Consider the following 27470-nt stretch of genomic DNA (forward strand, 5'->3'; position numbering starts at 1 on the left):
GTGTTCTAAAAGCCCTGATAAAACGATCTTTTAAAACAAAAGAGTCCAGACTTGTAAGACAGTAGTATTTGCACAGCACCTCGTCTCGACATGTCCTGGTTTCCGGAATGTATCCTGGATGTTATGACCTGTGTTCAGAGTGATTTGTGGCCTTGTGAACATCACTGGTTCATAATTAACAAAATCATGCCCTCCCAAATAGAAAGTGGGGGGTTTGCTCTGCCTCTTGCTCCATGTTTTTGTCTTTATCAGGTTACTAAATTATTGTTCTCTATAATCTTTTGAAGCACAGATATTCTTATGCTAAACTTGGTTGTTTTTGTTTCTGATGAGTCACAAATTATAAAGATTCATAAAGTATAAATGAATAGGCTTAAGTGAAGGCCTAGTTAGGTTGTGGTTTGTTTGTTTTTTAACATTTTATTAAGGGCTCTACAGGTCTTGTAACAATACACACATCAGTTGTATCAAGCATGTTTGTACATAAGTTACCATCATTATTTTCTAGACATTTGTTTTCTATTGAGCCCTTGGTATCAACTCGTCCTCTCCCCTATAGTTTTTTTTACACATAAAGTAGTTGGAGAAAAATTTGCTTTTTCTTCTGATTTGTTTTTCTGAACTGGAGGTTGCCAGTGAAGTAACAACAGTCCCTAAAAAGCTTTGGTGAAGTTCATTTCTCAAGTGATTTTATCCTTTGCTTCTTAAAATCACCCTGGAGAAGAATTAGATAATGGGTTTCTGGTTTCTTGTTCTACAGGTTTATGCAATCAAGGCAATGTATTCTCTTAAGCGTTCTCTAATTTAGGATCTACTCGATTCATTTCTAGAAAAAAGTCTCATTGTGGAAGGCAAGAGGGAAAAGAAGAAAGTAGAGAGGCTGACGATGCAAGTCTCCTCCTTACAGAGAGAGCCATTTACCATTGCACAAGGTCAGTCCAGCCTTTTGTTTTTGTGGCAAAGGTGCCTCGATATTCAAAGTATTATTGGTGCTTAATTTTTTAGTGTTTTAGTAAGTGGTAAGCTTTTCATACTGTTTTCTTTAATCTGCCCTGTTGGAGTGACTGTAAATTCTGTTGAAAATTCACATTGAGATAAGATTGGTACAGTTATTAACAAGCTTTGGGGATTTAATTATTGGGAGTTTTTGTTTGTTTGTTTGTTTGTTTCCCTTAGGCAAGGGACAGAAACTTTGTGAAATTGAAAGGATACATTTCTTTTTGAGTAAGAAGAAAACGGATGAACTTAGAAACCTACACAAACTGCTTTACAACAGACCAGGCACAGTAAGACTTTTTAAAATACCTTTAAGTTTGTAGCTGAAGTATTAAAATAACTTCATAATAGTAGCGTAAATTTTGTCCTGGAGATGACCATAGGTAGTAGCAATGAACACATGAGCAATCTGAGACAGGTACTCAGAAAGTGGCCGTCATAGGACGCAGAACTAGCTTTTAGCAACTTGGTCTGCGATATCCTGGGCTCTCTTTACTGCGCTTATTTTTACCCCATATGGAGGTTTCTAATTATGAAATCTCAATTGTGATGGTCTTACTGATGGTTAAATGCTTTGGGGTCAATTTTGTTTGGGATAGCCTGACTATTTGGAATAAATGATTCAGTACAATTATATTTCAGGTTGCACAAATGCCTAATGCGTAATGTAGCAATTCTTCGCTAAAGGATTTATTTGACTAAATCAATGTTTCTTTTACTCAGTTTCTTCACTGTACACGTGTTTATTATCTATGTACTTAGATATGATTCAGGGAATGGCTTTGGGTTTTGCATGGGCCAGGTAATGTTTTAACACTTAGAATGCCTGAAGCGTGGTATAATTTATTTTCACCCCAATTATCATGTTCTATGCGCATCAATATACTTTTATACAAGTCTCATTGCTAGCAAATGGTACCTGCTCTTGGGGTGCGCTCTCTGTTCTTTCACATCTCGGAAGAATAAAATCTGATTTCCTGACTTGGAAAATAATGGAGTGAATTACTTAGGAAAGGGGCTGTCTCTTAAGTGGGAACTTCCATATCCCTTGATACTGTCAGATAACAAATAGTTGTGGCTTCATAATTACCAATAAGAATGCTCAGCTGGACATTAGATTCACATTGTGATTTTTCAAATGTGTAGACCTTTTATAATGTTAGTAATGAATACCTTCTGTTCCATTGAGAATCAAAGGTAGAAAATGAAATGTAATTTGGAGATAGCAACTGGCTTTGAATTTCTCTTGTTTACGTGACTGGGTAACATACAGTATTAATAATAAGAGAAATGTTTCCAGGTGTCCTCATTAAAGAAGAATGTGGGTCAGTTCAGTGGCTTTCCATTTGAAAAAGGAAGTGCCCAATATAAAAAGAAGGAAGAAATGTTGAAGAAGTAAGTTTATTTTTATACATAACCTGCTTTGATCAAAATGTATTTTAAAATAATCCTTTTTTTTTTTTTCACTTATAAATTTGACCAGTTGTACATTTTCAGTCAATTAATTCCGCTTTACATGCCAAACTTTGGCTTGTCTTCTTAACTAATACTGTGGAATGTCTTCGTTTCCATGATAGAGTGTATGTCACTATGAATGATAGTGAAGTGAATGATTCCAGAATCATTAAGGAATGCCAGAAAAACCATTCATATAGCCCAAAATTCAACATAAGAAAAAATGTTTTCCAGTTCTCTCCTTGGTCCCTCTGTCTTTGTACGTACCATGTAAACCTTTTGAAAGTAATGAATTTGATGGAAACAAATACATTTCAGTAATGCAAGCTAGATGGGGGAGATTCTTGAGTGTTGGTTTATGAAGACCCTGTAGTGGAAGAGCTTTAACTATTACAGATGGATTACCTTATCCTTGATTGAAGTATTATCTCAGTGCTAAAGAGAAAATGTTTAATCATCAGACGGTGAATTTTACAGAAGTGAAAAGTGTAATGTTGCATCATTTTTCATGAATTAACCTGGTTAACTTATTACTCTTTTTACGGCTTTTAATTGGTAAGTGGCGTTCTCAGTTTGCCAAGAATGTTTGAATTGGATTTAGTGCACTAGTCAAAATGATTAGGACTACATCTAAGATTCCAAGAAACTTGGCTGCTTTTTGTGGGTTTGTGACTGAGCAGACTGGATTGATTGACCATTGGTTGCTTTTATATTGTGGGAAATGTTAAAACATCGCCCTGCGTAACAATCACCATGGTTTCTTCCATTTTAGGTTCAGAAATGCTATGCTAAAGAGCATCTGTGAGGTTCTTGATTTGGAAAGATCAGGTGTAAATAGTGAACTGGTGAAGCGGATCTTGAATTTCTTAATGCATCCAAAGCCTTCTGGCAAGGTGAGTATTCGTTTTGTACTCTTTCATAGCCGTGATCTTTATTGCCACGTCATTCTTTTTACGAGATAATAAGTTAGTTAACAACGTCATTGCTGTTAGCGTTCAGCAGTACCTCCTACGTTTAAAGAGTCTGTCTACCATCAGTGTACTTTGGAGGGTTTTATGACATGGTGTAGAGATCACGAGGTGTTAGAAAGTAAGCGACAAGGGCTATGGCTTTAGAAAGGATCGGAAGGACAGGATTGAGTAGCAGCTAGTGTCCTCAGGAACTGGGTATTTGCTAGATCCTGGAACAACACGGAGACCTTCCGTGGTGGCAAGGCGTCAGCACATTGTGCTGCTAACAGCAAAATTGCCCCTTTGTAACCACCAGGTGCTCCATGAGAGAGAGAGGGGGCTTTCTACTCTATTGACTAGTTGCAGGCTTGGCAACTCTCCTATAGGGTCACTCTGAGTCGGCATCAACTTGGTGGTGGGGAGCAGGGTTGTGTTAGATTACTTGGATTGGGTGTTCACCAGTCTCAAAGGAGCCCTAGAGCTCGGCATGGTGGTAACCGGTTCTTAGTTTCTAATCTTCCTAAAACCTAATTTATATGTCCCCATACACTAAGCATTGCGCTGCTAATTGCAAGCTTGGTGGTTCAAATCCACCAACTACTCCGCAGGAGAAAGATGAGGCTATCCTGTCCTGTCTCAAGTCTAGGAAACCCTAGGGAGCAGTTCTAATTTGTCTTCTTGTTTTGCTATCAGGCGAATCGACTCTGGCGGTGTTTTGAAGTTCATTAACAATAACAGCTGATGGGTGGTGGGGAATACGGGCGTCTTTATTAGTAGAGATTGCTGTCCCTGCAGTCCTCCGAGGCACTCAGCTGTGCTGTGGCATTATCTGTGCAGAGACAGACCATGCAAAAGCCTGGACACTGTTTTGACCTTGCAGACCCCTGAAAGGTTTCAGGAACCCTCAGGATCCATGGACCACACATGGAAGACCACGTTTTTTCTTACAGCCAGATTTTCCTAACTGTTCTTATGATAATGTAATACAACTTGACCTGATGGGAGCAAGCTGTTTTTTGCTCACATCATGGACAAAAGATGCTGTAATTTTATTTATTACTACTTCTTCCTCCTAACGATCTGAAAATTGGTAAGGTACCACACAGTAGTTAATTAGTGATTATTTACTATCTACCTACTTAATTTTATTTGCCATCAGATTTTGTTCCCAAAAAGAAAATGCTGTTAACGCTGACTGCTGATTAATAGATTCAGCTATTTTTAGAGTCGGTGTAGAGAAGTTCTAAAATACTGTGTGTATTTAAAAATAGTACCTCATTGAACTTTGGGGGTTGTATTTTGGTTACTTGGGTGCATTACCATCTTTTCACTTGTGTGCACAGATTTATCCAGCACCCATCTAGGCACCATATTGCTAATTCTATATACAGATTATTTCTTACTTTCTGCACCTGGCTCCTTAAATTCAGGGTAGTGAGCCTTATCCCATGTTTCTAGTGCACGTATGTCCTGAATTTCACATGAATGGTGAAGGTTTGAACAGGGAGTAGTTGCCCCTTTCTCCAGCTAGGCCATCAGGGAATTTACCCAAGTGGATTTGATTCCTGGGCTTGAATTGAATGTTAAGTATTGAAATTTACAAGGGTAGCTGCTTACCTTTTTGTAGGAAAATCCCCTCTGGGAAAGGTCTGTGCTTGGGCTGCTGCCATAACATTGCTGGAGTGAACTAGATTGACTGCTTCCTGGTGTGCCTTCAGAAGGTTTGGGTTAAATCCTTGTGTGGAACAGTACGTTTATACAAAGTGGCCACTTTTTCCTGATTTTTGTGCAAGTTACAGTGACCTCCGGGAGACTGGGCTTTCCTGGGGGAAAGGATCCATGTTTTTGATAGTTTCACAAAATAAGTTATCTCAAATTTCCACAGACGTCTGTACAGTTGAATATCTTAAGATTGTGTTCTGGAGTTGTCATTTAATGCTTTTACTAGGTATAAAACATAATAGGCGCTTCAAAACATTCCTGGGGAAATTCCATTGTCTTTTAGTTCCATTTTTCCACAACTGTTTGAAGGCCCCGAATATAGGCAGAAATTTAAGAACATAAAAAAGACCCATGATGCTTCCTTCCACCGCGACAGCCATCGAAGAGTCGCAGCCATGGCTGTTCGCTACCCGATGGCCATGGGCCTCGATAAGGGCCACGAGGTGACCAAGAATGTGAGCAAGCCGAGGCACAGCTGCCGCCGCTGCAGACACCTCACCAAGCACACCAAGTTCATGTGGGACATGATCTGGGAAGTGTGTGGCTTTGCGCCCTATGAGTGAAGGGCCATGGAGCTGCTCAAGGTCTCCAAGGACAAGCGGGCACTTAAGTTCATCAAGAAGCTGGTGGACACACATCTGGGCCAAGAGGAAGAGAGGAGCTGAGCAATGTGCTGGCCGCCATGAGGAAGGCTGCTGCCAAGAAGGACTGAGTGCCGTGCCCCCTCTCCCCACCCACCCCCCAAAATATAAAGTCTTTGCAGAAACTGGGAGAGTATGTATATATATATATATATACACACACACACACATACACACATATATGTATACATATCCATGGTTTTAGGATATTGCATATGGAAGTGCCTGTTCCTCATTCCTGTAGGAGCAGGAATGCATCCATAATATGCTACATTAAAAACGGAGCTCTCAGGGCTACCAACCTTAGAGTTGAGGTTGAGTAGTAGTATATTTCTCCTACATAAAAGGAAGAAAAAATTCCTTAGTGTATTTATTTTCTGAGCCTTTGGCTATGCATGGTTTGTCACTTCAGAATTTAGCAAATATCCCCATAGCATTTAAAAATTAATTGTGTTGGTTATTAGAATCAAATCATTTTCCTCAAGTGATCTGTGCTTTTAAAAATGCATGGTTTAATTGAATATTGAAGTAATAGCTATGCAATTATTTGTGGATCTTAATTAGCTTTTGTAATCACTATTCCCGGCGTTCATAGAGTTTAAATTAACTTCATTGAATTGGAAAGAGTATTGTGCAGCCACACCGGAAGTAAGGCATTCTGCTGGTGCAATGGTTAGTGCTCAGCGGCCACCTGAAAGGTCAGTGGATGAAGGCCCACCCTCTACGTGGATGAAAACTGGCTGTCTGCTTCCATGAAGATAGAGCCATGGAAACCTGGTGGGCAGTTTTAGTCTGTCTGTAGCACTGTTGGGAGTTGAAATCTCCGTGGCAGAGTTTGGTTATGGGATTTATACTGAAAGTAGAGGACGGAGTTATTACAAAAGAACACTATTGATGTTCAGGATAGATACATCACAGATTCAAGATGTGTAGTCTGGTTTCATTCTTTTAATGGCTGGGTGCATCTTACCCTTAGATTAGAAGGTCCCTCGAAATCAGTTCTTCTAGATGACTTTATTTCTTACGGTGAAAACACCAAAGCATCTGCCAGCACGGCAGCTTATACATGTGTAATTCAGTGACCGATTGCATGTTGATGTTGGACCGCCATTTTTTAATTTCCTCCTCCAAAACACCCCACCACCATTCATCTAAACCCAGGGTCCCTCCCACAATGCGACCCCTGCTGCCCCCTGGCTACGTGCTTGTAGGATGAGAATATCGTCACAGTAAAGTGTAAATAACTGAGTAAGTAACACTGTATATCACCTTCCAGTCCTGTGTCACACCCAGAATGCAGTCTTTTCAACATTTGTGGTGAATCTTTTGCTAACTATTTAGAATAAAATCAAAAGGGCGTTTGTTTTTTTTCCATGAAGGTTTTATTGGCTGTACAAAATGTGTTGATTAGCCAGACAAGGTAACTATAAATGATTCTTTGTTAATTTGTCGAATTAGGCAATGGACCTTTTTTAAGACAAGAAAAAATTTTCATTGGTGTTAACCGGTTTTTGCTGTTGTTTTGCTTATTTTTTTATGTAGCCTTTGCCCAAGTCCAAAAAATCTTCCAGCAAAGGCAGCAAAAAAGAGCGCAGCAGTTCCGGAATGGCGAGGAAAGCTAAGCGAACCAAATGTCCCGAGATTTTGTCAGATGAATCTAGTAGTGATGAAGATGAAAAGAAAAGCCAGGAAGAGTCTTCAGATGATGAAGATAAGGAAAGTGAGGAAGAGGTGAGATGTCTTACTCCTTTCTTCCTTCTTCCTCTGTCACTTTCCGGTGGGAAGTGTTAAATTGAGCCTTGTTATACAAGGGACCAGAAAACATCAATTTTCGTAACTATATCCACAGAACCATCTATTGGTAGTTAATTCTGAAGACACAGAAGTATTAGTTAAGTGTAAGCCCTTTGCATCAAGGAATTTTCCATTTCGCTGCCATCTCCAGAGTGTAAGTTAGGAAGAGTGAGGGTAGTGGGTGAATTTGAACAGCCCCTGGGCTGGTCCTGGAGAACAAGAAGAGCAGGGGAAAGGGGATGTGGGGTGCTGCATAGCCTAAATAGGAGCACACAGGAGTGGGGTGTTTTAGAACATTTATAGTGTATTAATTTATCTTTGACTCGAGCCATTTAATTAGTTCATGCAAAAAGCAAGAGCTTCAAGACCACCATTTTCCCCTCTCCTTTTCTCAATACCATCAAGACACTTCCAACTCTTGACGGGGTGATTTAGTGGGAATAACAGTATTTGACGTTATTTTGACTGGTAGTGATGTTTTGCGTTGCTTCATAATGCCTTCTCTTTTCTTCTACTTTGGAGTATTTATAAAAATACTGGGATTGTTTTAACTTCTAAAGTGAAACTTCACGAAGAGGATAGCGGCAGAAGAAATTAAAATTGTGGACTCTACCTTCTCCTTGACGCGACTCCTCAGCAAAGGAGTAGGAACAAGACAGACAATAGGTTCCTATTGTTAATTGTGCTTGGGGAAACAGCTTCTTTCCTTGGCCCCTTCAGGTCCGAGCTCTGTTTTATAATTTGGGTCATCTTTTTCCTTGATTAGGAACTTGAATAATGTTGACTTGACATTTGGGGTCAGGTAACTCTGGTGGGGCTGTCTGGTGCATTGTAGAATGTTCGCCACTAGATGCAGTGGCGCCCGCTCACCCAGCAGTGTGAACACCGCAGGTGTCTCTGAGCTTTGCCAACTGTCCTCCAGGGGCCAAGATTCCAGCCAGTTGAGAGCCACTGAAGTGGAGGGATAACAATTAGCTGACACTTAGATGTCATAGATATGTATGCATGCAGTGTATATTTGTCTTGAGGTGATTAAAATTCAAACTTGTTTAAATGTCAGGTTTTACAAATAATTCAAAAGAAAGTTATAAGTCTAGCAGGTGCTTGACACTAATTTCAATTTATCTTTTAAAAAAAATCATTTTATTGGGGGTTCTTACAATCTTGTAACGATCCGTCATTCAGTTGTATTAAGCACACTTGTACATATGTTGCCATCAACGTTTCCAAAACAATTTCTTGAGCCCTTAGTATATGCTCCTCATTTATCCCGTCCCTCCCCCATTCTCTTGAATCTTTGATCAATTATATATTATGGTGAGCTATATATCCAACCTTGGTATCGGTGTGGAGGTTTGTATGGGTGTGTCTCCTCCCCCTCTTGCCCCCCCCACTCCCTCCCCCACCAAAAAAAACATATCTCATGTTTTTAATATAGTAGTCTCCATGCTGGGGTTTTAAGGTAATCTAGGGGGAAAACATGTTGACGTATATGCATGATACTGGCATTTTTTGCAGTAAAAGTGTTTTTCGTATAACTTATGTGTCATTTTAAGGAAAGAGCTAGAGTATGAAACGTTAGATGTAAACATTAACTTTCCCATAGCGGACATGTGGCACTGGAGCCTTGGAGCCCTAGGCAAGTTGATTGAATACTGTAATTTAGTGTCCTAGCCTTGTGGGGTTGCATTCACTGGCCAGTGCTGTGCTGTACATATTAGTATGAATGGCTTTTTATCACTACGAAGATTTCTAAATCTAGTCTTCCAGCCATTCCAAAGGTATAAGATGGAAAATGAGGATATTTCATGTTCGTTTTTATTATTTTTCACAGTATCCATAAATCAAAGCCTTAACTTCTCCAGTCCCATGGGTTATAATTGATTGTTAGAAACCCAAGTTCAGATGATGAGAATCCGTGTAGGGGAAGGATGGGGGGACACTGCAAACTTCCTTTCACAGACATCAGGCGATGTGGAAGCCGTGCTATGTTTCCTTGGGTGGCGTTTGTGCCTGAGATGATATTGACAGACTTGAGGAAATAGAATTCCAGTGGCGGCTGGGCTAAAACAGCGCCTCGGGCCGCTGGCACATTTCCGTCCAGGAGTTGCCCTTCTTTCCTAGTTCTCTGAAGAGCCCTTCCCAGTCAGGGCCATCCTCCTCTGAATCCCGGAGAGGTGTCAGCTGGGGGGAGGGACACCGTTTCTATGGCAACTTTGTTTTTATGTTATTTTGAAGACTCAAGTGGCAACCTTGTGTAATTGGAGGTATTTTTGGACGATGCTGTGATACCAGAAAGATAGGGCTACAGAGAAAAGAATTGCAACATGTCAGAATTATTAAACTTTTATTCTGTTCCTATCCTTAATCAGATTATTCCTTTCCTATGTAAAAGACCCTCCAATTAAGATCAGCTTCTTACTCTGCTTTAGATTTGTAGAGTGCCTGGTAGACTGCTATTTCTGGTATCCTCTAGAAATTGAGTGCATTGGGCTACATGATCTGCAATATAATTTAATGCTTAAACTTCTTATATTGAAATCTGATCCCAAATGAAATAACTTGGCCAAATGAGGTAGAATTTTTCATTCGCTTGATAATTTTCACATTTTCTTGTAGCTGTGTAGAAGAGTAAGGTGCTTAATTTATGCAAACTAAATAGTAAGGTACTTAATTTATATGTAAATTCTTTTTTTCCAAGTGTAGACTTTTTAAACGTGTGGATAAAACAATTGGTAGTCTTTCAAGTCTGTTACAAGAAACAGATCACATGTAGCATGGAAAGTGATCGTTATTAAGACATTTTGGTTGAGTTTCTCCATAACCTAGTTCATGATCTGTGTTGTGCTGTGGTTCTCACAGTGGTTAAGTCTTCATTTTCCTCGGAATTAAGTCATCTTTCTGAATGTGAAGCAGTAGATAACTCCTTTATAAAATTGCAATTCTGACCTTTATTACTGATGTGTTTCTGGGCTGTGTTCTTATTAGAACAGTGTATTGAAGTGGGCAAGTCCACTACACAAGAGAGCAAACACGTCACTTCAGAGACGATGGTGTTGCTTGTTTTTAATGACCGCACATGGATGTGAAAGTTGGACAAGGATAAAAGAGTGCAGGGGACTTGAGGCATTTGTATTATGGTGTTGGGGAAGAATTTTGGAAGTACCGTGGACGGCCAGAAAAAGCCATCTCTCCTGGAAGAAGTACAGCCAGAATATTCCTTAGAGACTAACCCCCGAAGATCCTTATGTCAAGTAGAAGGGAATCGAAAAAGGCCGCCACTCAACAAGGTGGACTGACACCGATCTGGCCGTTGCTTTGTTCTGTTGTAAGTAAGCTCATGATGCTGCAGAGCCCGCGCTCTACCACACCCAACAACAGGACGAGATCGGTGGACAGTGTGAAGACAATAGTGGGTCACATTTCTTTAAAATGAGAAGATAGGTGTCGGTAGATCCGAGAGTTTTCCAGATCAGCTGTTTGCTATATTAGCCTATATGGCTTAGCATCATTTGTATGGGAATACTGCTCAAGGGAACCTGGGGTTAAACATGCTCTGGCATCCCATTCACAGGTGTTGATCTGTAGGTACAGAATGCTCTGCTAGAACAGAACTGGATTGTCTCCCACATGGAAGAAAAGAGTGTAGTCGTTTAGATGCTTGAAAGCATACTTATTTCTGTTTTCATTTTGTAACACTGTTCTTTAGTTTTTGTTATCTATTGTTTTTATAGTACCCTGTTCAGAAAATTATAAAGTAAAACTCTTTTTGAGTATTTAGAATTAACCTGTGCAGCCCCATGTGCCAGGAGTGCTTCCAAGTACAGATAATTCAAGACCTTACTAATGTCCACAACAGTTGACTTTCCTTTGTGTTAACTCCAAAGGCTGGTTGTTCTAGGCCAGTGAAGTTAAGAAAAAGGAGGCAAAATTTTCAGGCGCCTTTACCCATCCTGGCCTGCCTTGTGATTCGTGCTTTGTAGGCATTGTACCCATGTTCCAAGAAGGGAAGCGCAAACGGCTCTTTCTCTCCTAGTGGACCTGTTTCTGGTCATCTTTAGCTGCCGGGGAAGCTAGGAGGTCTAATTTGTTTTCCCATTTTCATATCAAAAATCAAACCCGCTGCCATGGAGTTGATTGTGACTCAGAGCGGGTGGTACATTCAAACTGCTGATCTTGTGCTAACCCACGGGCCACCAGGAATGCTACCTTCTCTGTAGGTGGAAGGCAAATGTGAAGTAGAACGTTTAGTAAACTACAATCTTTGCCAAGCTGGGGTGACTTCCACTTAAAATTTTCTTTAAAGGCAAAGATGGTGAGACTTCATCTCTATCTCTTGGACTTTGGACATGTCAGGTGAGACCAGTCTCTAGAGAAGGACAACGTGCTTGGTGAAAGGAAAAAGGAAGGCTCACAAAAAGATGGATTAACAGAGTGGCTGCAACAATGGGCTGAGACACACGAACAATTGGGAGCGTGGCAAAGACCAGAAAGTGTTTCGATCTGTTGTACATTGGGTCGCTGAGAGTCAGGATTGACTCCAGGACACCTAGCAACAGTACATATTTGGCCATTTGGAGGGATCATTTAGTGATGGGAGGATGAAACGTGGAGGTTCTGTGTTCTTTCAAGAAAACTAAGAATTCTTCGGCCCTATGCTTGCTCAGGGGATTGTGGGACTCTGTAGGGCTGTTGGTTGAAGATGATGAAGCATCACTGCGCAGCCACGCAGGCGTCCTTGCCTCCGACTCGGGTGAGATTGCTGAGGCTTGCACATTCTTTACTCTTGGCGCTCTGGGTTTCCTCAGCCGGGATGTTAAAAGAATGGTGTGTTTTAAGCTAGCTTCTATTTTGTTGGCCTGTTCACCCAGTACAGCCTTTCTGCTGTGAGGACAGGATTCTGGCTCTGATAGACGTCTTTGGAGACCCTCCTCCAAGAGCCTGCTGCCTATAAGAGAGGTAAACGTTCCTCTCCCAGGAGTTTGAAACTTTTGCTTCCTGAAAGTGCTTGTGCCTGCTTTCCCAGGCGTGTACCTTCATGGTTACCCCAGACATAAAAGCACATCTGGAATTTTTTAAAAGCCTATCTTTAATTTTTAGACCCTTCAGATTGCACTACAATCTGTACTGTCTTACATTATGGCAGCTATCACTTCGTCTGCTCTCCTTTGGCATAGCAAAAATACCTATAATCTTTGATGCTCCCGATTGAATTACTACATGTTCACCTGGAGCAATCCAGAGTCTACTTTAAAATCCTACCATAATTTGGAAACTCAGTTTTTCTTTTAATCTTTTTTTGTCCATTCAATGTTTCTTTTTTTCCCCAATGTTTCTTTTTTTTTTTTTAATCATTTTATTGGGGAAACCTTTTTATCTTTGTCCAATCAATCTTTCCTTTTTTTAAATCATTTTACTGGGGAAACTCGGTTTTTCTCTTTCAACTTGCTAATTTTTTCCTAGAAATGTTATTAACAGACTCGGGTTTAATCAATACAGTGGTATTGGTATTTTAGGTATCCAACTGTTTTCTGTTATAGTGCCACACACTGCTTTTCCTATAACTGCTGACGTTTTCAATCATTTTAAAAGAGGCTCAAAGTAGGCGGTGGTACTTGATGTAAGCACTTTCTCATTGTTTATTTTAATGAACTAGGGGTGTGCTAAGGACTGCATTTTGTACTCACATGCCATGTTAGTGACGGCTTGGCATTAGCAGATTTCCAAGGGAAGTGTCAGCTTACCTGTGAATGCACAAAGACAACTTTGGAGAAAAATGGAGGGAAGCAGCAGTTGAGGTTAATCTTGAGAATGGAGAAGAATGTTGGGCATGAGAATGAAGATGGGAAACAGGAAAGTGCAGGGTACCTTTAAAGGGATATGCCCCAGAAGGTAGGGCGTTGAAGGGAGTAAGGTAGGGTGAAGCCAGGCAGAAGGGAACCCCCGAGGCTGTGCATTATACCTGCGAAGACTACAGCTGGGAAAGGAAGGGTTCCTCATATCTACTCATTCTACACCGGAGCATTTTGCTAAGTGACAAGGGTAGGGGATGAATATGTATAAGCATTTATTGGTAATGTATAAGGAAGCATCTCTTAACACTTCCCCCAGTCTTACATCTCAGTTCATCTGGACTCAAGAGGGATGGAATTACAGGCTCAGTTTGTTCTTGAGGATATAATAAGTATGTAAAGGATTGTTTCAAATGCATTCTCTCGTTGCATCTGGCTCGTGGCACATGCATGTGTGCAGAACAGAAGCACACATTAGGGTCTGTGTAAACGTCACCTTCCAGTCAGGCCATGCCTGTCTTCCCAAGGTGCCTCTGAGTGGGTTTAGAAGGGGGGCCTTTTGGTGAGGACATTTGTGCCCCCCAGGGACTCCAGCTTATTCTGTCATTCCAGAGCTCTTAATGCAAATATGTCTGCCTTTAGCTTTCTTGCTATAGCACTGCTGACTGTTCAAAATTAGAGCTTAAGTGGTAGTTTTTAGAAAGTTAATTTGAGTAAAAATCCATTTTCTGCTTATACGAATGTGAAACTAAAAGCTGTTAATAAAAACTTGATTACTTGAGAAATTGACAGCGGTTTTCCCTGATTCCTGCCCTTCTATGTGTGTCTCTAATAATTTGTAGTCTAGACTAGAAATCAGCAAACTATCTATGGTCTGCTGTCCAAATCAGCCTGCAGCTGGGTTTTTTACAGCCTACAATGGTTTTTCCTTAAAACAGTAACAATATATGGATTGTTTTAAGAGCTGTAAGAGTCCCTAATCAAATGATTTATTTATTAAAAAAATAAAACTGTCTGATAAGACATAGTCTACAAAGCCCAAAGTAGTAAACTTTCTGCAGCGTGACAAAATGCATGTTGACCTGAAGACCTAAAGCATACATTTGTCATACAGTATTTACCCTTGATGAAATCATCTAAGGGCTCTTCCCACTCTCTCCCTCCCCACCCCACCCCCCACCAATCCCATGCTCAGGTAGGTAAGTTGTGCCAGACAACAGTGATAATAGATCTGTTTTACTAACTGATATTAGCAGAAAACATAATCCATTTGGGTCAACAGGCTCATTCTAACGAACTAAAACAGTCCTGAGAGAGATCTTTAAAGATTATCTAAGAATCTTTCCCCAACTTTGCAAATATCACATAGCAACTACTTACTATGGGTCAGTTGTGGACTAGTCTCTGGTGGTTAAGGAATAGTCTCTACCCTTAAACAATTAGATTTTGATTGTTGGAAGAGGGAGGTCAAGGCTCAGTGGGGGGAAAACTAATAGAGTAAAGTTCAACGCTTAAAGAGAAGTGTGGACAAGATATGTGGGAGCTCGAGGTGGTCGTGCTTAACTCTTCAGAGGCCCATGGTAAACAAGGTCATGAACCTTAACCGGGAACTTACTATCTGAGCCTTGCAAGAATACAAAGGGTTACCAGAGCAAAAGACGGAGATTAGGACAAAGCGGTCTTAATGCAAAATGAATGACACCAGGCCTATCTTCACTTAGGCACTCTCTTTAGGGTGCAATATAAGAGGCAAAAAGGAAAAACTAGATACAGAAAGGAAAGGCCAGACGTAACCCTAAAACGGCTTGTCTTCTGCTTTTTTGTACCCCTGCCAACATTCACTTTGTCCTTTGTTGTGGTCCGTATCATTTGCTGTGGACCCATTTTGTCTTCAGCGATTGTCAGGAAGCTGAGCGTCACAGAATCCAGGTTATTGGAACAAAATGTTCTAGCATTGAAGGAGTACCGGAATATAGGCCCAATGTCCGTTTACTACCTTAATATTTGACATATAGGTACATGGGTCGAATATTAGCTAATATTTGTTGTTTCTTATGAGGCAGGCACCATTCAAAGTACTTCCACATAGTGCTGATACATTTATTCTCCCAAACAGTCGAACTCAAAAACTCCAACTCCCATCGAGTTGACGCCGACTCATAATGACTTTATAAGACAGTGTATAGCTGCCTCTAGGTTTCCTGGGCTGTCGCTCTTGATGAGAGTAGAAAGCCCCGTCTCTCTCCCACTCAGGAGCTGCTGTAATTTTTCTCATGTTGCAGGTGAGGAAGCCAGAGTCCAGTGAGGCTATTAGGACTAGAGTTGGAAGCCAGTCATCCTGACTGGAGAGCCCCAGCCCTACTGTGAGCTTCTGTTCTCTGTAGTGCCCGTGGCAACAGGTTAGCGAGCTCTGTACAAGCTTTAGTAGCTAAGGAGCCATGGGCTTTTTCGTTTACATACAAACACTGTAAAATACTGCCCTTTCTAGAAGATGTTAAATGTAGAAAGATGGGTTTCAATCTTTTGGTTTATTTGTCCATGAGTCAAATGTGACGCAGACGGCTTGGTTTGGGTCTACTTTGCAGTATACAGATCACACTGCAGCCACCCTGCCGGCTTCCGAGTGGCATCATGCCGAGGTCCTTGGAGATCTCTGGAAATGCTTTAATGTAATTCTAGTGAGTTGCATTAGAAATGTTTCTGATGCCATAGTTTACCGTTTGCTCACCCTCACGAACTGTGCCACCGGCAGGGGGTTTCAGCAGTTGGTGCTTCCAGTGCAAGGTGCTGTGCCTTGCTTCCAGGTGCTTTTGGGTGGCTTCAATCCATGAGCCTTTCAGTTAGTAGCCAGGCACTTACCTGTGCAAGGTCGGTGCTTGGGAGAGTGGCAGTAAAGATAACTGTGGTTCAGGAGAATTGGGACTTTTTTTAGCATTTCAGTGCCATTTGTATGGTCTAGGTGCACACTCAATAGACCTTTAAAAAGCTGAGTTAAGTTGGGCATAGAAAACTCATGACCCCTGCCCCACCTCCACTCTGCAGCATTTTGGAGAATTAGGAAATAAATAAAAATGACTCCCAAGTACAGGTACAGCTCATGGTCTTTGGGAAGCAGGTCAGCCCTTGAGTTACTTTAAACCAAGTTTTTGAATAGTAATTAAACCCACTGGGTCATGGTATTTTGGGTTAGTGAAAGGTCGTGGGCTTCTTTGAAATGTACAGTGATGGTGGTGCAGTAAGAGCAGGCAAACACGGAAATCCCAGCAACTGTTGCGAGCAGCAGCCCGGGGAGCATCCTTGACATTTGGAGAGGATGGGTCTGTGCATGTGCTTGTTCTTTAGTGACAGGTTCTGTGCTAAAGAAATGCAAGAGTTGAATTTTGGTGATCATACTTAGACGTTCAGAGTGAAGCGGCTATCTAAAGTACAGTATAGTTTGGATGGGTAAATGAGAGGTTTTTAAGTTGGCCTGGGGTGTTTATGTCGGATGTGTAACCTTTGAGGGTGTTGACTAAGTGACGCTCTGCTGTCATCTAATGGCTGAGAGGAAGTAACTACAAACTAGCGTAGTCATTTGATTCTCTCCTTATCTGCAGTTTGCTCTGGTTGGCTCCAAGGTGGTGCTCAAGGAGACAGGTGCTAGAGTCAGGCAGGCATGTGTTTAAATCTTTTCTCTTTACTCGTTATGTAACTGAGGACAAGTTAGCCTCTAAGCTTCGTCTGTTTTATTTATCCATGATGAATATTCATTGGTTAAATACGGTGTATTGGGTGCTGTTCTGGGGCCGTGGAGATACATCAGTGACCACAAAAGGGAAGAAGAGGGGGAAAAGAAAGAAACCTCTGGAGGGAGAATAATAAAGCATGAGCCCATTGCTGTCAAGTTGATCTTACAGCGGCTGTAAAGGCCGCACTGGAATTGCCCTGTGACAGCTACGCTGCAGTCCGTATGGAAGCCCACTGCTACACCCTTCTCCCCCAGAGTTGCTAGTGGGTTAACCCCTGCGCATCTGGTGGTCTTAGGGATAGCAACAGTGCTTAAGTTTTAGGGGATTTCCAACAGTAGATAGGGTAAGTCCACAGTGCATACGAAAAGTATGGACAACTAATACTTTTTGTGACTGATTTCTTAATCTAATCTTGGACTGGGAGAAAGTAGTTGGCTGAGTTTATTCTGTCAAAAATCTGATCGTTGGTAATGTCTTGTAATCAAGGATCCTAACACATGAACTCTTTATGCTGTGTTGAGAAGTAAAGAGGAAGTAAGGTGATGTGCCTGAGTCTCATCCACATGTGGTACTTTCCAACAGCCGCCCAAGAAGACCTCTAAGAAGGAAAAACCGAAACCAAAGACCACTGCAAAGAGCAAAAAATCAGTCAAAAGTGCTAATGTGAAGAAGGCAGACAGTAGCACCACCAAAAAGAATCAAAACAATTCCAAAAAAGGTATGTCACAAACGCCTTCTTGGCGCCTGTAGAGATGTAACTCGTCCGTCCATGTCATGGCATCTGACGTGTGTGTATGGGTGAAACTAAGGCAGGCTGCAAGACACATTTTGGGAGAACAGTGCGGTCCTTTTATGGGGGGTGGTGTGTGTATGTGTGTGTGTGTGTGTGTGTGTTTTTCTCTGAAAAAGGACTTTAAAACCTATGAGAACCTGATGAAGGCATATAGAAATTTTACCAATCCGTCTTAAATATTAGCTTCCATTGCTACTTGACAAGAACTTTTACTTACACGCAATTAAATATCCTTTCAGAAAGTGAATCTGACGATAGTTCTGATGACGAACCTTTAATTAAGAAATTGAAAAAAGCACCCACCGATGAAGAGCTAAAGGAAACGGTCAAGAAGCTGTTGGCGAACGCCAACCTGGAGGAAGTCACGATGAAGCAGATTTGCAAAGAGGTACCTGAGCAAATGCCGCTGCTCTGGCTTTTGTTAGACGCTCCTTCCTCCATCCTCTCCTGTGCCCTCTGGCCACTGTGCACAGGTGATCCTGTGGGGTGTGGGCGGGGAGGGAGCGTTCAGGGAAAGCACGCCTTCTCTAAGGCGAGTTCCTTTAGGAAAACACGGAGTGAATTCCATTTAAACACTCAAACTGGAGTCGTCAAAGCTAGCTTGAGACCTTTCCCTCTTCTGTTTGCTGCCCCTTCATTGGCTGTGCTGTTTTAACTAGCAGACCTTATTCTCAGCATCAGTGCGATGCAGGAGCTACTCTGGCTAGGTTCCTAATGGAACCGCCTGTGCTGTTCTACGGCTTCTCAGGAAATACTCTATTCTTAAGTATGGTTCCATAGGGATTCCATATTCTAGATCAACATAAGGAGATCTTTAGAGGCCAATGATGTATGGTAAAATGAAACTCAGGCGGTAAACGTACTTTTTTTTTTTTTAAGCATTGAATTCCGTGTTCATGAAATTTTCATTGAGGTGCCCCTGCTCTGTGGTGTCCCCTCCCTGCCCCCAACACACACACACACACCCCAGATGTCAGGTGGAGCCAGAGGAAACCATTACTTGGCTTTAGGGACTTCCTGGCTACGTTGAAAACGGAAGCTCAAATGCTGAGCGCTTTTAAGCAATTATATCATAATGTGTCAGAGAGGGTCTACAGAACAGACAGGGCTCTGGAGTAAGAATGGGTTGGAGAAATCAGGAAAATTGACCTGGAAGCAATCCCATACAGTTAGTAATATTGATACATTGTTGGCAATGCCAATTACAAGGAATACTGCCTGGTTTAAACCTTCACTTTTTGTAGGTCTTACGTGTGACTTGTTCCATAGTTTGCTTTTCGTCCAAAAACTAATGGGGAATCGCAGTGCTGGGTGGGTTATTAGAGATCATTGGCTGAAACATACAACTTTCCTCTAGTTCCTAAATGTTCTCTCCACCACCACTATCATGATCCCAACTCTACCTTACAAATCTGGCTAGACCAGAGGATGTACACTGGTACAGATAGCAACTGGGAACACAGGGAATCCAGGGCGGATGATCCCTTCAGGACCAGTGGTGAGAGTGACGATACCCGGAGGGTGGGGTGGAAAGGGGGAACCGATTACAAGGATCTACATGTGACCTCCTCCCTGGGGAACGGACAATAGAAAAGTGGTTGAACAGACATCAGACGGTGAAAGATGACAAAATAATATTTTATAAATTATCAGGGGTTCCTGGGGGAGGGAGGGGGGAAATGAGGCGCTGATGCCAGGGGCTTCCGTGGAGAGTAAATGTTTTGAGAATGATGAGGGTAATGAATGTACAGATGTGCTTTACACAGTTGATGTATGTGTGGGTTGTGATAGGAGTGGTATGTGTCCCTTCACCCACTTTGCTGTTTTCCTGTCCCCTTCTTTTAAAAGTCATCCTAGAAGAAGACGAAAAACCATTAAGGCGGGTAGATTAGAGGAGAGAGAGGCAGAAACTCGTTTGGTCATTGTTTATGCCATGAATTAAAAGGGTGCCATAATCCAAAGTAGAAATCAAGAGCACCCAAATCCTCTTGATTCTAGGTGGAAGAGTTTGGGGAGCGTCAACCCTGGTAGGGAATGGAACAGAAGGAATGCTTTTTGCAGGAAAGATGAGTTTCGTTCTGGACACTGAGGTGGAGTGCTTGAAACATGCCAGAAGGAGACTGGGTGGAGCAGGCTATTCTTAGTGTAGGGAGAAACGTAGAGGGACACTGCTGGAGCGGAGACCGGGTGTGTAAGCAGTGAGTCGATTTTGCCTCCGGGTCAGAATCTGTGTGTCAGAGTAGAACAGGCTCAACGCTGGGTGTGTGGAAGTTCTCGAGGTCTCTCTTTGGAGGCAGTGATCTGAAACGCCAGCCTTTTGGTTCCGAGCTGAACTTGTTAGCGGTACTACTCTGATCTTTTCAGAGTTGGTAGTATTTCAGCAGCAGTTGCTAGCTTAACTACAGAAAAGTTGTTTGTTGGCCAAGTCGGGGTTAAGAGTTCTGTAATACAGAGCAACAATAGTAAAAAATCTGCCACTCTAATACGGCCACTGAGCACCTCCCTTTCAGGTTTCCAGGCAGCCTCAGCAAGCTGGGTCCTTCTTGTGCTGTCTTTTGACCTCTGCCCCTTCCTGCTGGCAGGGCTGTACCTTCTGGGCACCTATCCATCCAGAAGCCTGTTCTGGTTTCTGAGCTCCTGTGTGGCCGGAGGCCCTGCACTTCAGAAACATAGACGGCATCAGAGTGTGCAGAAGAAATGTGCATTATCCATTGCACCCCCAAGTGAGCAGTCCTGGGCCCCAAGTCTTCAATTCAGTGAGGCTAGAAGCCCCAGCCTTTGGTGACCAATCCCCCACCACCCCCCAGGCCTGGAGAGCAGAGCAGGCTCTGTTGTTGTCAGGTGCCATCGAGTCCTTGATGGTTCCTTAGTGACCCCGGGGACAGCGGAATGAAACACTAGCCAGCCCTGTGCCACCCTCCCCATTGTTCTTCAGTTGGAGCCCATTGTTACAGCCATTCGTCAGTCCACGGTCTTCCTCGTAGTCTGAGCACACGGAAGGGTCATAGAAGCCAGTGTGACGTCAAGCGGCAGTCTTGGAGAGTTGATGAAAGAGGAGTACTAGGAGGGGACCCCTGAAGCTCCCCAGATCTTCATGGTGGGGTCTTGGGGAAGAGATGGAGCAGTGGAGTGGAGGCATGGAGTGGAATGATACAATAGGGGAGAAAGATAATGTGTGCCACAGTCGTGAATTGAGTCTCCTAAGGCAGACAGGTTTCCCCCCCCACATGACTGTTCGTTCGTGAGGTGCTGGTTTGTGTGGTCCTCGCATTTGCAGCAGTTCTAGATGGCGCGTCACAGTGTGTGCACGCAGTTTGTCTTTTTACCCAAGCTTTTTCTTTAACCTACTCACAAAGCCTTTTTCTCCCCCTTTCACTATAGGTTTATGAAAGCTACCCTGCTTATGATTTAACTGAAAGAAAGGATTTCATAAAAACAACTGTTAAAGAGGTAACTATTTCCATATTTTCTGAGTTTGTCATTTTGGTTAAAGATATTCAAGCCAAACACTGTCAACCAGTTGATTCTAAGGCAGAAGAGAACCGCCCTTGTGGGTTTCTGAGACATTAGGTCTTGATGGGCCTAGAAAGCCTCATCTCCCTCCTCTGGAGCAGTTGGTGGCTTCAAACTACTGACCTCGTACTTGGCAACCCAGCTTAGAACCCAGTGCACCTTCAGAGTTCATTTGTACCTGTAAGACCTCCCCCAAAGGCATGTGCTTTTGTCCTTGTGTATTTTTCACGGCATTCGTGATGCCACTCTCACATTTGGTCCTCAAATTCCTTTCAAATACATTGGGACAGATCCCTTTGTTCATTTCTTAAGCTAAAGAAGTAATACCTGACCAGCTAGTGACAACCTGAACTCCAATTGTGGGCTCAGTATTGTAAGTAGCAAGAGTCCACATACCTGGTTTAGCACCAGTTCCTACGGTCTGGTGGCTCTCAACCTTCCGAATGCTGTGACCCTCTAATACAGTTCCTCATGTTGTAGTCACCCACACCCCCGCCAAAAAAAAATTTAGTTGCTACTTCTTAACTATAATTTTGCTACTGTGGTGAATCGGGTGACCCTTGCAAAAGGGGCGTTCGACCCCCAAGTTGGGAACCGCTGCTACAGTCAAAGGTGGGAGAAGCACAGTGTAGCCTGTGGTAACGATCCCAGTGATTGCCTGCCCACAAGTCGCAGCAGGAAACTGCTGTTGGGGGGCTGTGGAGCTGGTTTTCAGCGTGTAGCAGCAGAGAGCAGCCTCATGGGGTGCTAGGTTGGTCTGCGTGAGAGCAGATCCCAAGGCAGCCCGGGGCTTAACCGCTGCGTCACCTACCAAGGCTCCTTAGTCATAAAAAAGATGTTAAAACTGGTTTTGTGAACTCTGTAGACTTTATATTGTACGTTACTGTCACGATGACATGGGAGACCTATCTCTGACCACCTCTGGCTTCCCACGCTGATGCCACAAGGCAGGGGGTGCAGGCAGGCATGCTTCCTCCTACCATCCTTCTGGACCCTGGTCTGATGCCAGCCGGTCCCTTGTGACACTCCACTTTTCCGCCAGGTTTCGCAATTCATTGCAGTGGCCACACAAAATTCACAGGTGAGGCTCATGAGTAGGGGGTTATTAGAGAGGTTAGTTTACGTGGGGAGAAATGCTCGGGCTACAGTTCTTCTCTGCAGTGTTCAGGCAGGCCTTTCTCAGGCTCTTAGCCTGGCCTTTAGGGCTGTCAGTAAATGCTCAAAGGGCTTGCCACTCCACTGGCAGCCCCCACCCCAGTGTTTTGCTCCCCCGGTTCATTGACAAGGCACTCCACTCCATAAGGCAGCCACGTGCCCCATAGCACTCGGCTGTACTTGGTCTGTGTGCTGGGAAGTTCAATTATCCAGCTCCTGGTTCTGCTGCTGTAGCAACTCTGCTTGTCAAAGCTGTCCCCTAGAGCAAGGAGATTGAATGGGATTGAGAGGTCCTGGTAGGGATGCGTCCCCCCTTCTACGGAGGGGTGGCTTTGTATTCCAGTAGATTAACAATCACGTTACGCCTGGATAGTCACTCCCGGCTGAGTCACACAGTCCAATCACTATCTTGCCCCCACCTTAGCCAGCTCTGTCAGGAACACACACAGTCATTTGGTTTGAGAAACTGTGGCTTGGAGAGCTATGGTAAATGATCCACTGTCTTGCCGAGCGTGCAAAAATACTGTTTACTCTTCATTACAGCTGATTTCTTGAGCAGGCACTTGTTCTCCAGAAGGTCGAGACCGGAGACTTGGCCCGGTGGAGTCGAAGCTCTGATTGATACCAGCAGAGACCGTGACTTCCTTTTCTGCGTCCTTGTTAAGCATTGGGTTGGTAGAAATTACTGTTGACCTTTGGATCTTCAGGTGTTAGAGAAATCTGACTTTGCCGTTTTAAATTACATTTCTGTGCACTGCTTAGTTTAAAATCTTGCATGGCTGTAATCGTCCCTTGCTTTCATAGTTGTGTTTTGTACATTTTGGCTTTAAGAGTGTAGCTTCTTGTACTGTTGGTTTCTAGTGTGCTTAATATTAGCTTGTTTTAGACATACTTTTAATCAAGTTCAACAAGAGCTGTCATTACTGACGTCCATGCGTGCAGTGTTGCAGTATTTATATGTGAAGTGCTTTGCACACATCTTCCGTCAGTCTAATCATCAGTTCCGTGTGTTCATCATATTGAATATATGAGCTGTTGACAGAGGCAAATTGAACCTTTCCTCCTGCATGTGTATATATGTGTCCAGTGTCAGCATGACGGGAGCGACAGATTATTTTTATATTTTTAAAAGCAAATTTGTTGTATATAAACTTTTTAAATTTCTTTTGTGCGGATCAATTTTTAAACTCAAACAGGTGGGTATCTTTATAAACTGAGGGGTTAGTGTTTGGCCAGGTCGGCGTGACAGAGCAGTGAGGCAGTGTGAGGTCACTCCTGCTCTGCGTGGGGGAATGTCATCAATTTGTAATACAAAATGTCACTGGGTGGGCTTTCTATACAGACCAACCAAGATGAAAACAACCTCAGCTTTGGGGGAGGGTGGGATGAAGGATAAGCACACTTGTTTATTATAGGAAATGAACTGATTTTTATTCACTGCTGAGCTTCTGTAGAATGCTGACATTTAAAGGACGCCCTGGCCACCCTCATCACGGGGAGCAAAGTAGCAGGTCTAATGCCACAAGAAGATAATGTGCACACAGCAGTGGGTGTCGGACAGTGTTTCTCAAAAGGGATGATCAGCTTTCACATGAAAGACATTCCATGTATTTGTGGAATCAGGGCTGTTTTAACTTTTGGCCAATTAAGATCCTAGGTGATCAACATATGAACCACTCTTTTTCTGTTGGCTAAATTTGCTACACAATCTGAATTCTAAGACCAAACAACCTTATGAGTAAGCCCTGTAATGCCTATGGGGTGTTCTAGCTAACTGTGGATCATAGAAATGTGTAAAAATGTTGTACATTGACCGGTAGGTACTTTCACAGCTTTGACTTGTGTTAAAGGTATTAGGGAAAGGCCTTTGACTTTAAATATTTGTTTGTATGAACTTTGTCAATAAAAAAAAAAATCCATGGTGTCCTAATCTGGTGTTACTTGAATTTTTTTTCATGTCCTACAGGACAGTTTTCTTCAGTATGAACTTCAGAAAGGGATTTTAACGAGATTGAGAGCTCTGGCCTGTGTTTATGTGATAATTGACAGTTTTACTTTGACTAAACAACGGCCAAGAAATCATTAGGGAAAATTTAAGTGATCTCATTTCAAGTCAATGTGTGAGCATTTACCTATGATGCATTAAGACTGCCTAGAACAAAAAACAATGAGAGGCTTTCGAGGAGGGCAGAGGATTGATTGGCGTGTATCAACCAAAGACGCTCTGGTGGCAGATTGATTGCCCAGTGTGTTCATTACTCCAGTACACAAACTGTTTGCAAAACAAGTTTAGTTTTTATTCAGCTGGTTCATTCAGCCAACTAGTTGTTCATGCTCCACGTTGCATTTAAAACATCAGTTTGTTCACTGCTACTCAAATACAAAACGTCTTCAGGCAACATTGAAAAACAGTAATCCAGAATCAGTACCAAGTTTCCTTAAAGAACAAGTATGTCACTTGAAACAGGAAATGAGGTTTCAGGGTTTTTTAAATAACACGTTTGCCAAACTTCGTTGAAGGTTTTCCTACAGCAGTACACTGAAGTGCCCAGTAACCTTGTGGATCATTTCAAACATCACATGACACTTTGCATTTGTCACTTAACATGCCATTTCTAAACATTTTAATGCATAACACTTAAACACTTAAAAGCAGACTACTTCCCAACCAGTACCAATGAGTCGCATCAGTTAATCTAAGTATCAAAGTGTTCCATTCTTAAACTTGAAGCCTATTTCCTTGCTAGTCTTGGCATCATAATTCAGTGGGGTTCAGGAGAGGGGATATCAGCTTGGTCTAAAATTCACACGCCTTTTTCCATAAAATACTATTTCTACTTAGAAATTGACTTCAAATTTTCAAAAATAGCTAATAACTTAAAAAGGCTTCAGAAATCATTTTGAGTCTTTTTCAAAAGTAGACCAATATAATTGAAAGAACTGTTTGTTGGCAGATAACTTTTTTTTAAACAAGCATTAAATGCCCCTAGCCTTTGAACCTGCAGTTTTTTTCTCCCCAAGGTTTTAGGCAAATATATGCATCCTGAAGATCCTGAAACTAAGGCTTCTTGCCCATGACATTAAGCTGTTTTTGTCGTAAGAGGAAATGGTGAATGTTCGCCATGTTCTCAGGCTCTCAGAAGATATGGCTTATAAAGTGGAACAGTTCACTAGGATCTAATTTTTTTCCTGCAGTTTTCCCATGGACCTGCCTATGGACTAATGTAAACATAACTGCAAAAAACACCCTTACAAATGGGATGTTTTTTATAAAGGGGCTTTTCTTAAATTGGCAAGATTGAGGGTATTTCAGGTGTGCCACCACCTACATTTGGGTGTAGTGGAGCAGTGGTTTGTGTGGTCAGTCTGAAGGGCACACTCCCCATTTTCAATGACGCGATACACCTGGTCTGTGTAAGGGATTCAACATGGTGCTGAATATTCGGCCAATGAGTGCACGAACCTAAGCTTTTACCACAAGATACCTGAAGGCAAATTCCATTGAAATACCTAGTAGGAATAAATATACAATATAAAATAGTCTAGAAGCTTCATTTTGTTTTAAAACCTGTTGTACTGAGGCAGTTTACTGTTATCAAAAAATTTCTAATTTTCAGTAAAAGCTCAACAGTAGAGCTATATAAAAATCTTAAGGCTCGTTGAAGAAAAACATGGCTTTGTCTGGTTTGATAACCTGGTTTCTCAATGTGTGAAAACAGACCAGTCAAAACCTGAAGAGAATAGAATCTCCAACCCCAGAGACTCACCCCAGGTCTCAGTTTGAGGTCACATCCTGCCTTCCTCTTCTGAAATCCAGAAGACGTCTACCAGTAGTCGGACCAGTTAGGTGAAAAATGCAATTAAATATAAGTGCTTACATGGGTTCTTGGGGCTAGTGCGCTAAGAGAGCTTGGAACGTGTTCAATAAATATCCTATCACCATACAACATTGACATTTTGCTATCCAGAGTGGGTCTTTCCCCCCTTCTCAGGAAATGGGGCTACAGTAACATGTCTCAAACATCCTCATCTGGGGGACACAGGGAAACCGGGTCCAGACAAATTATTCAAAATGCTGCAATCTTGCTTGCTTCGCGAACGCCACTCAGATAGGCTCCTGTAACAGTCTGGGGGAAATGCCGGTTTGTTGCCTGTTTAAAAAAAAAACATAAATTGAGGTACATGTAGCAAGACTCCTCATCCTGAGGTATAGGTTGGTGCCATTCCTGCGCTCACAGGAAGCTCTTGTTTGCCGCTCACGAAGTCCTCTGGATGGCCTATCCCCCAGAGGTGGCTGCTTTGACGGAATCCAAGAAAGGCCTGCTGATTGGAAACACTCTGGGGCGCACCTGCAGTTAGGAGGTCAACTCAGTGGCAAGTGGTTCTGGTTTTTCACACCTCCACCCTAGCCGCCCACCCGTCCTTGAACTTTCCTGCTTCTCTGACCACGCCTGGCCAGATTCATTCATTCTACAATTTACTCAAAGGCTCTGGGTCAGGTGGGGGCCCAGGTCTTACAGGCAGTGGGTGCTGGGTGTGTGTCAGGTGATACTTGTCAGTTAAAACCTGTCAGGATCAAGCCCAGCTCCTCTGCCATCGGGTCATCAATCAAGCAGTTACAATTAGTGACAGGAAAAGCAGACCGCCATACTTCCAGGGGTGGAGTTTTGCTAGATGCAGGACTGAGAATAACATGACAGCCCACGGACCTGCAGTTCAACCGGAAGAGAAAGAAACGGGGGTGCGGGCTACTGGGCTGAGAGGAGGTGAAAAGGCCGCTGCGGTGCTTAAGGGAAGGCTACAGTGGGGCTGGAATAAGCCAAACAGGATGGGGAGGCTGAGGCGCGGATGAGCGCTAGCTTGTGGGGTGCCGACGAGGGTTGAGTTGTGTCTGGCAAAGTGCATCCCAGGGCTGGGTGACAGTCTGGACA

General features: G+C 42.7%; 2 protein-coding genes and 1 non-coding gene across 7 annotated transcripts in view; 2 read left to right on the forward strand and 1 right to left on the reverse strand.

The window, feature by feature from the left end:
• Nucleotides 1-24461, forward strand: part of DEK (DEK proto-oncogene) — a 30634-nt gene extending 6173 nt beyond the window's left edge. The window contains exons 3-11 of the mRNA XM_075533424.1: nt 831-932; nt 1177-1286; nt 2297-2391; nt 3224-3344; nt 7307-7495; nt 17661-17796; nt 18111-18259; nt 21253-21321; nt 23083-24461. Coding sequence (XP_075389539.1) covers nt 831-932; nt 1177-1286; nt 2297-2391; nt 3224-3344; nt 7307-7495; nt 17661-17796; nt 18111-18259; nt 21253-21321; nt 23083-23094 — 983 coding nt within the window. The 3' untranslated portion in view covers nt 23095-24461. The remainder of the gene's footprint in view (nt 1-830; nt 933-1176; nt 1287-2296; nt 2392-3223; nt 3345-7306; nt 7496-17660; nt 17797-18110; nt 18260-21252; nt 21322-23082) is intronic.
• Nucleotides 5974-6108, forward strand: LOC142437929 (small nucleolar RNA U109). The gene has a single exon (XR_012782428.1). It is a non-coding gene; the product is annotated as a small nucleolar RNA U109 (small nucleolar RNA).
• Nucleotides 24462-24832: 371 nt separating the features above from the next.
• The window catches only part of KDM1B (lysine demethylase 1B), a 59601-nt gene continuing 56963 nt past the window's right edge, over nt 24833-27470 (reverse strand). For all 5 annotated transcript variants that reach the window (XM_075533432.1, XM_075533433.1, XM_075533426.1 and 2 more), the window contains exon 22: nt 24833-26690. In XM_075533432.1, the coding sequence (XP_075389547.1) occupies nt 26607-26690 (84 nt within the window). In that variant the 3' untranslated portion in view covers nt 24833-26606. The remainder of the gene's footprint in view (nt 26691-27470) is intronic.

Source organism: Tenrec ecaudatus, chromosome 1 (assembly GCF_050624435.1).
Source record: "Tenrec ecaudatus isolate mTenEca1 chromosome 1, mTenEca1.hap1, whole genome shotgun sequence".
NCBI classification, from domain to species: Eukaryota; Metazoa; Chordata; class Mammalia; order Afrosoricida; family Tenrecidae; genus Tenrec; species Tenrec ecaudatus.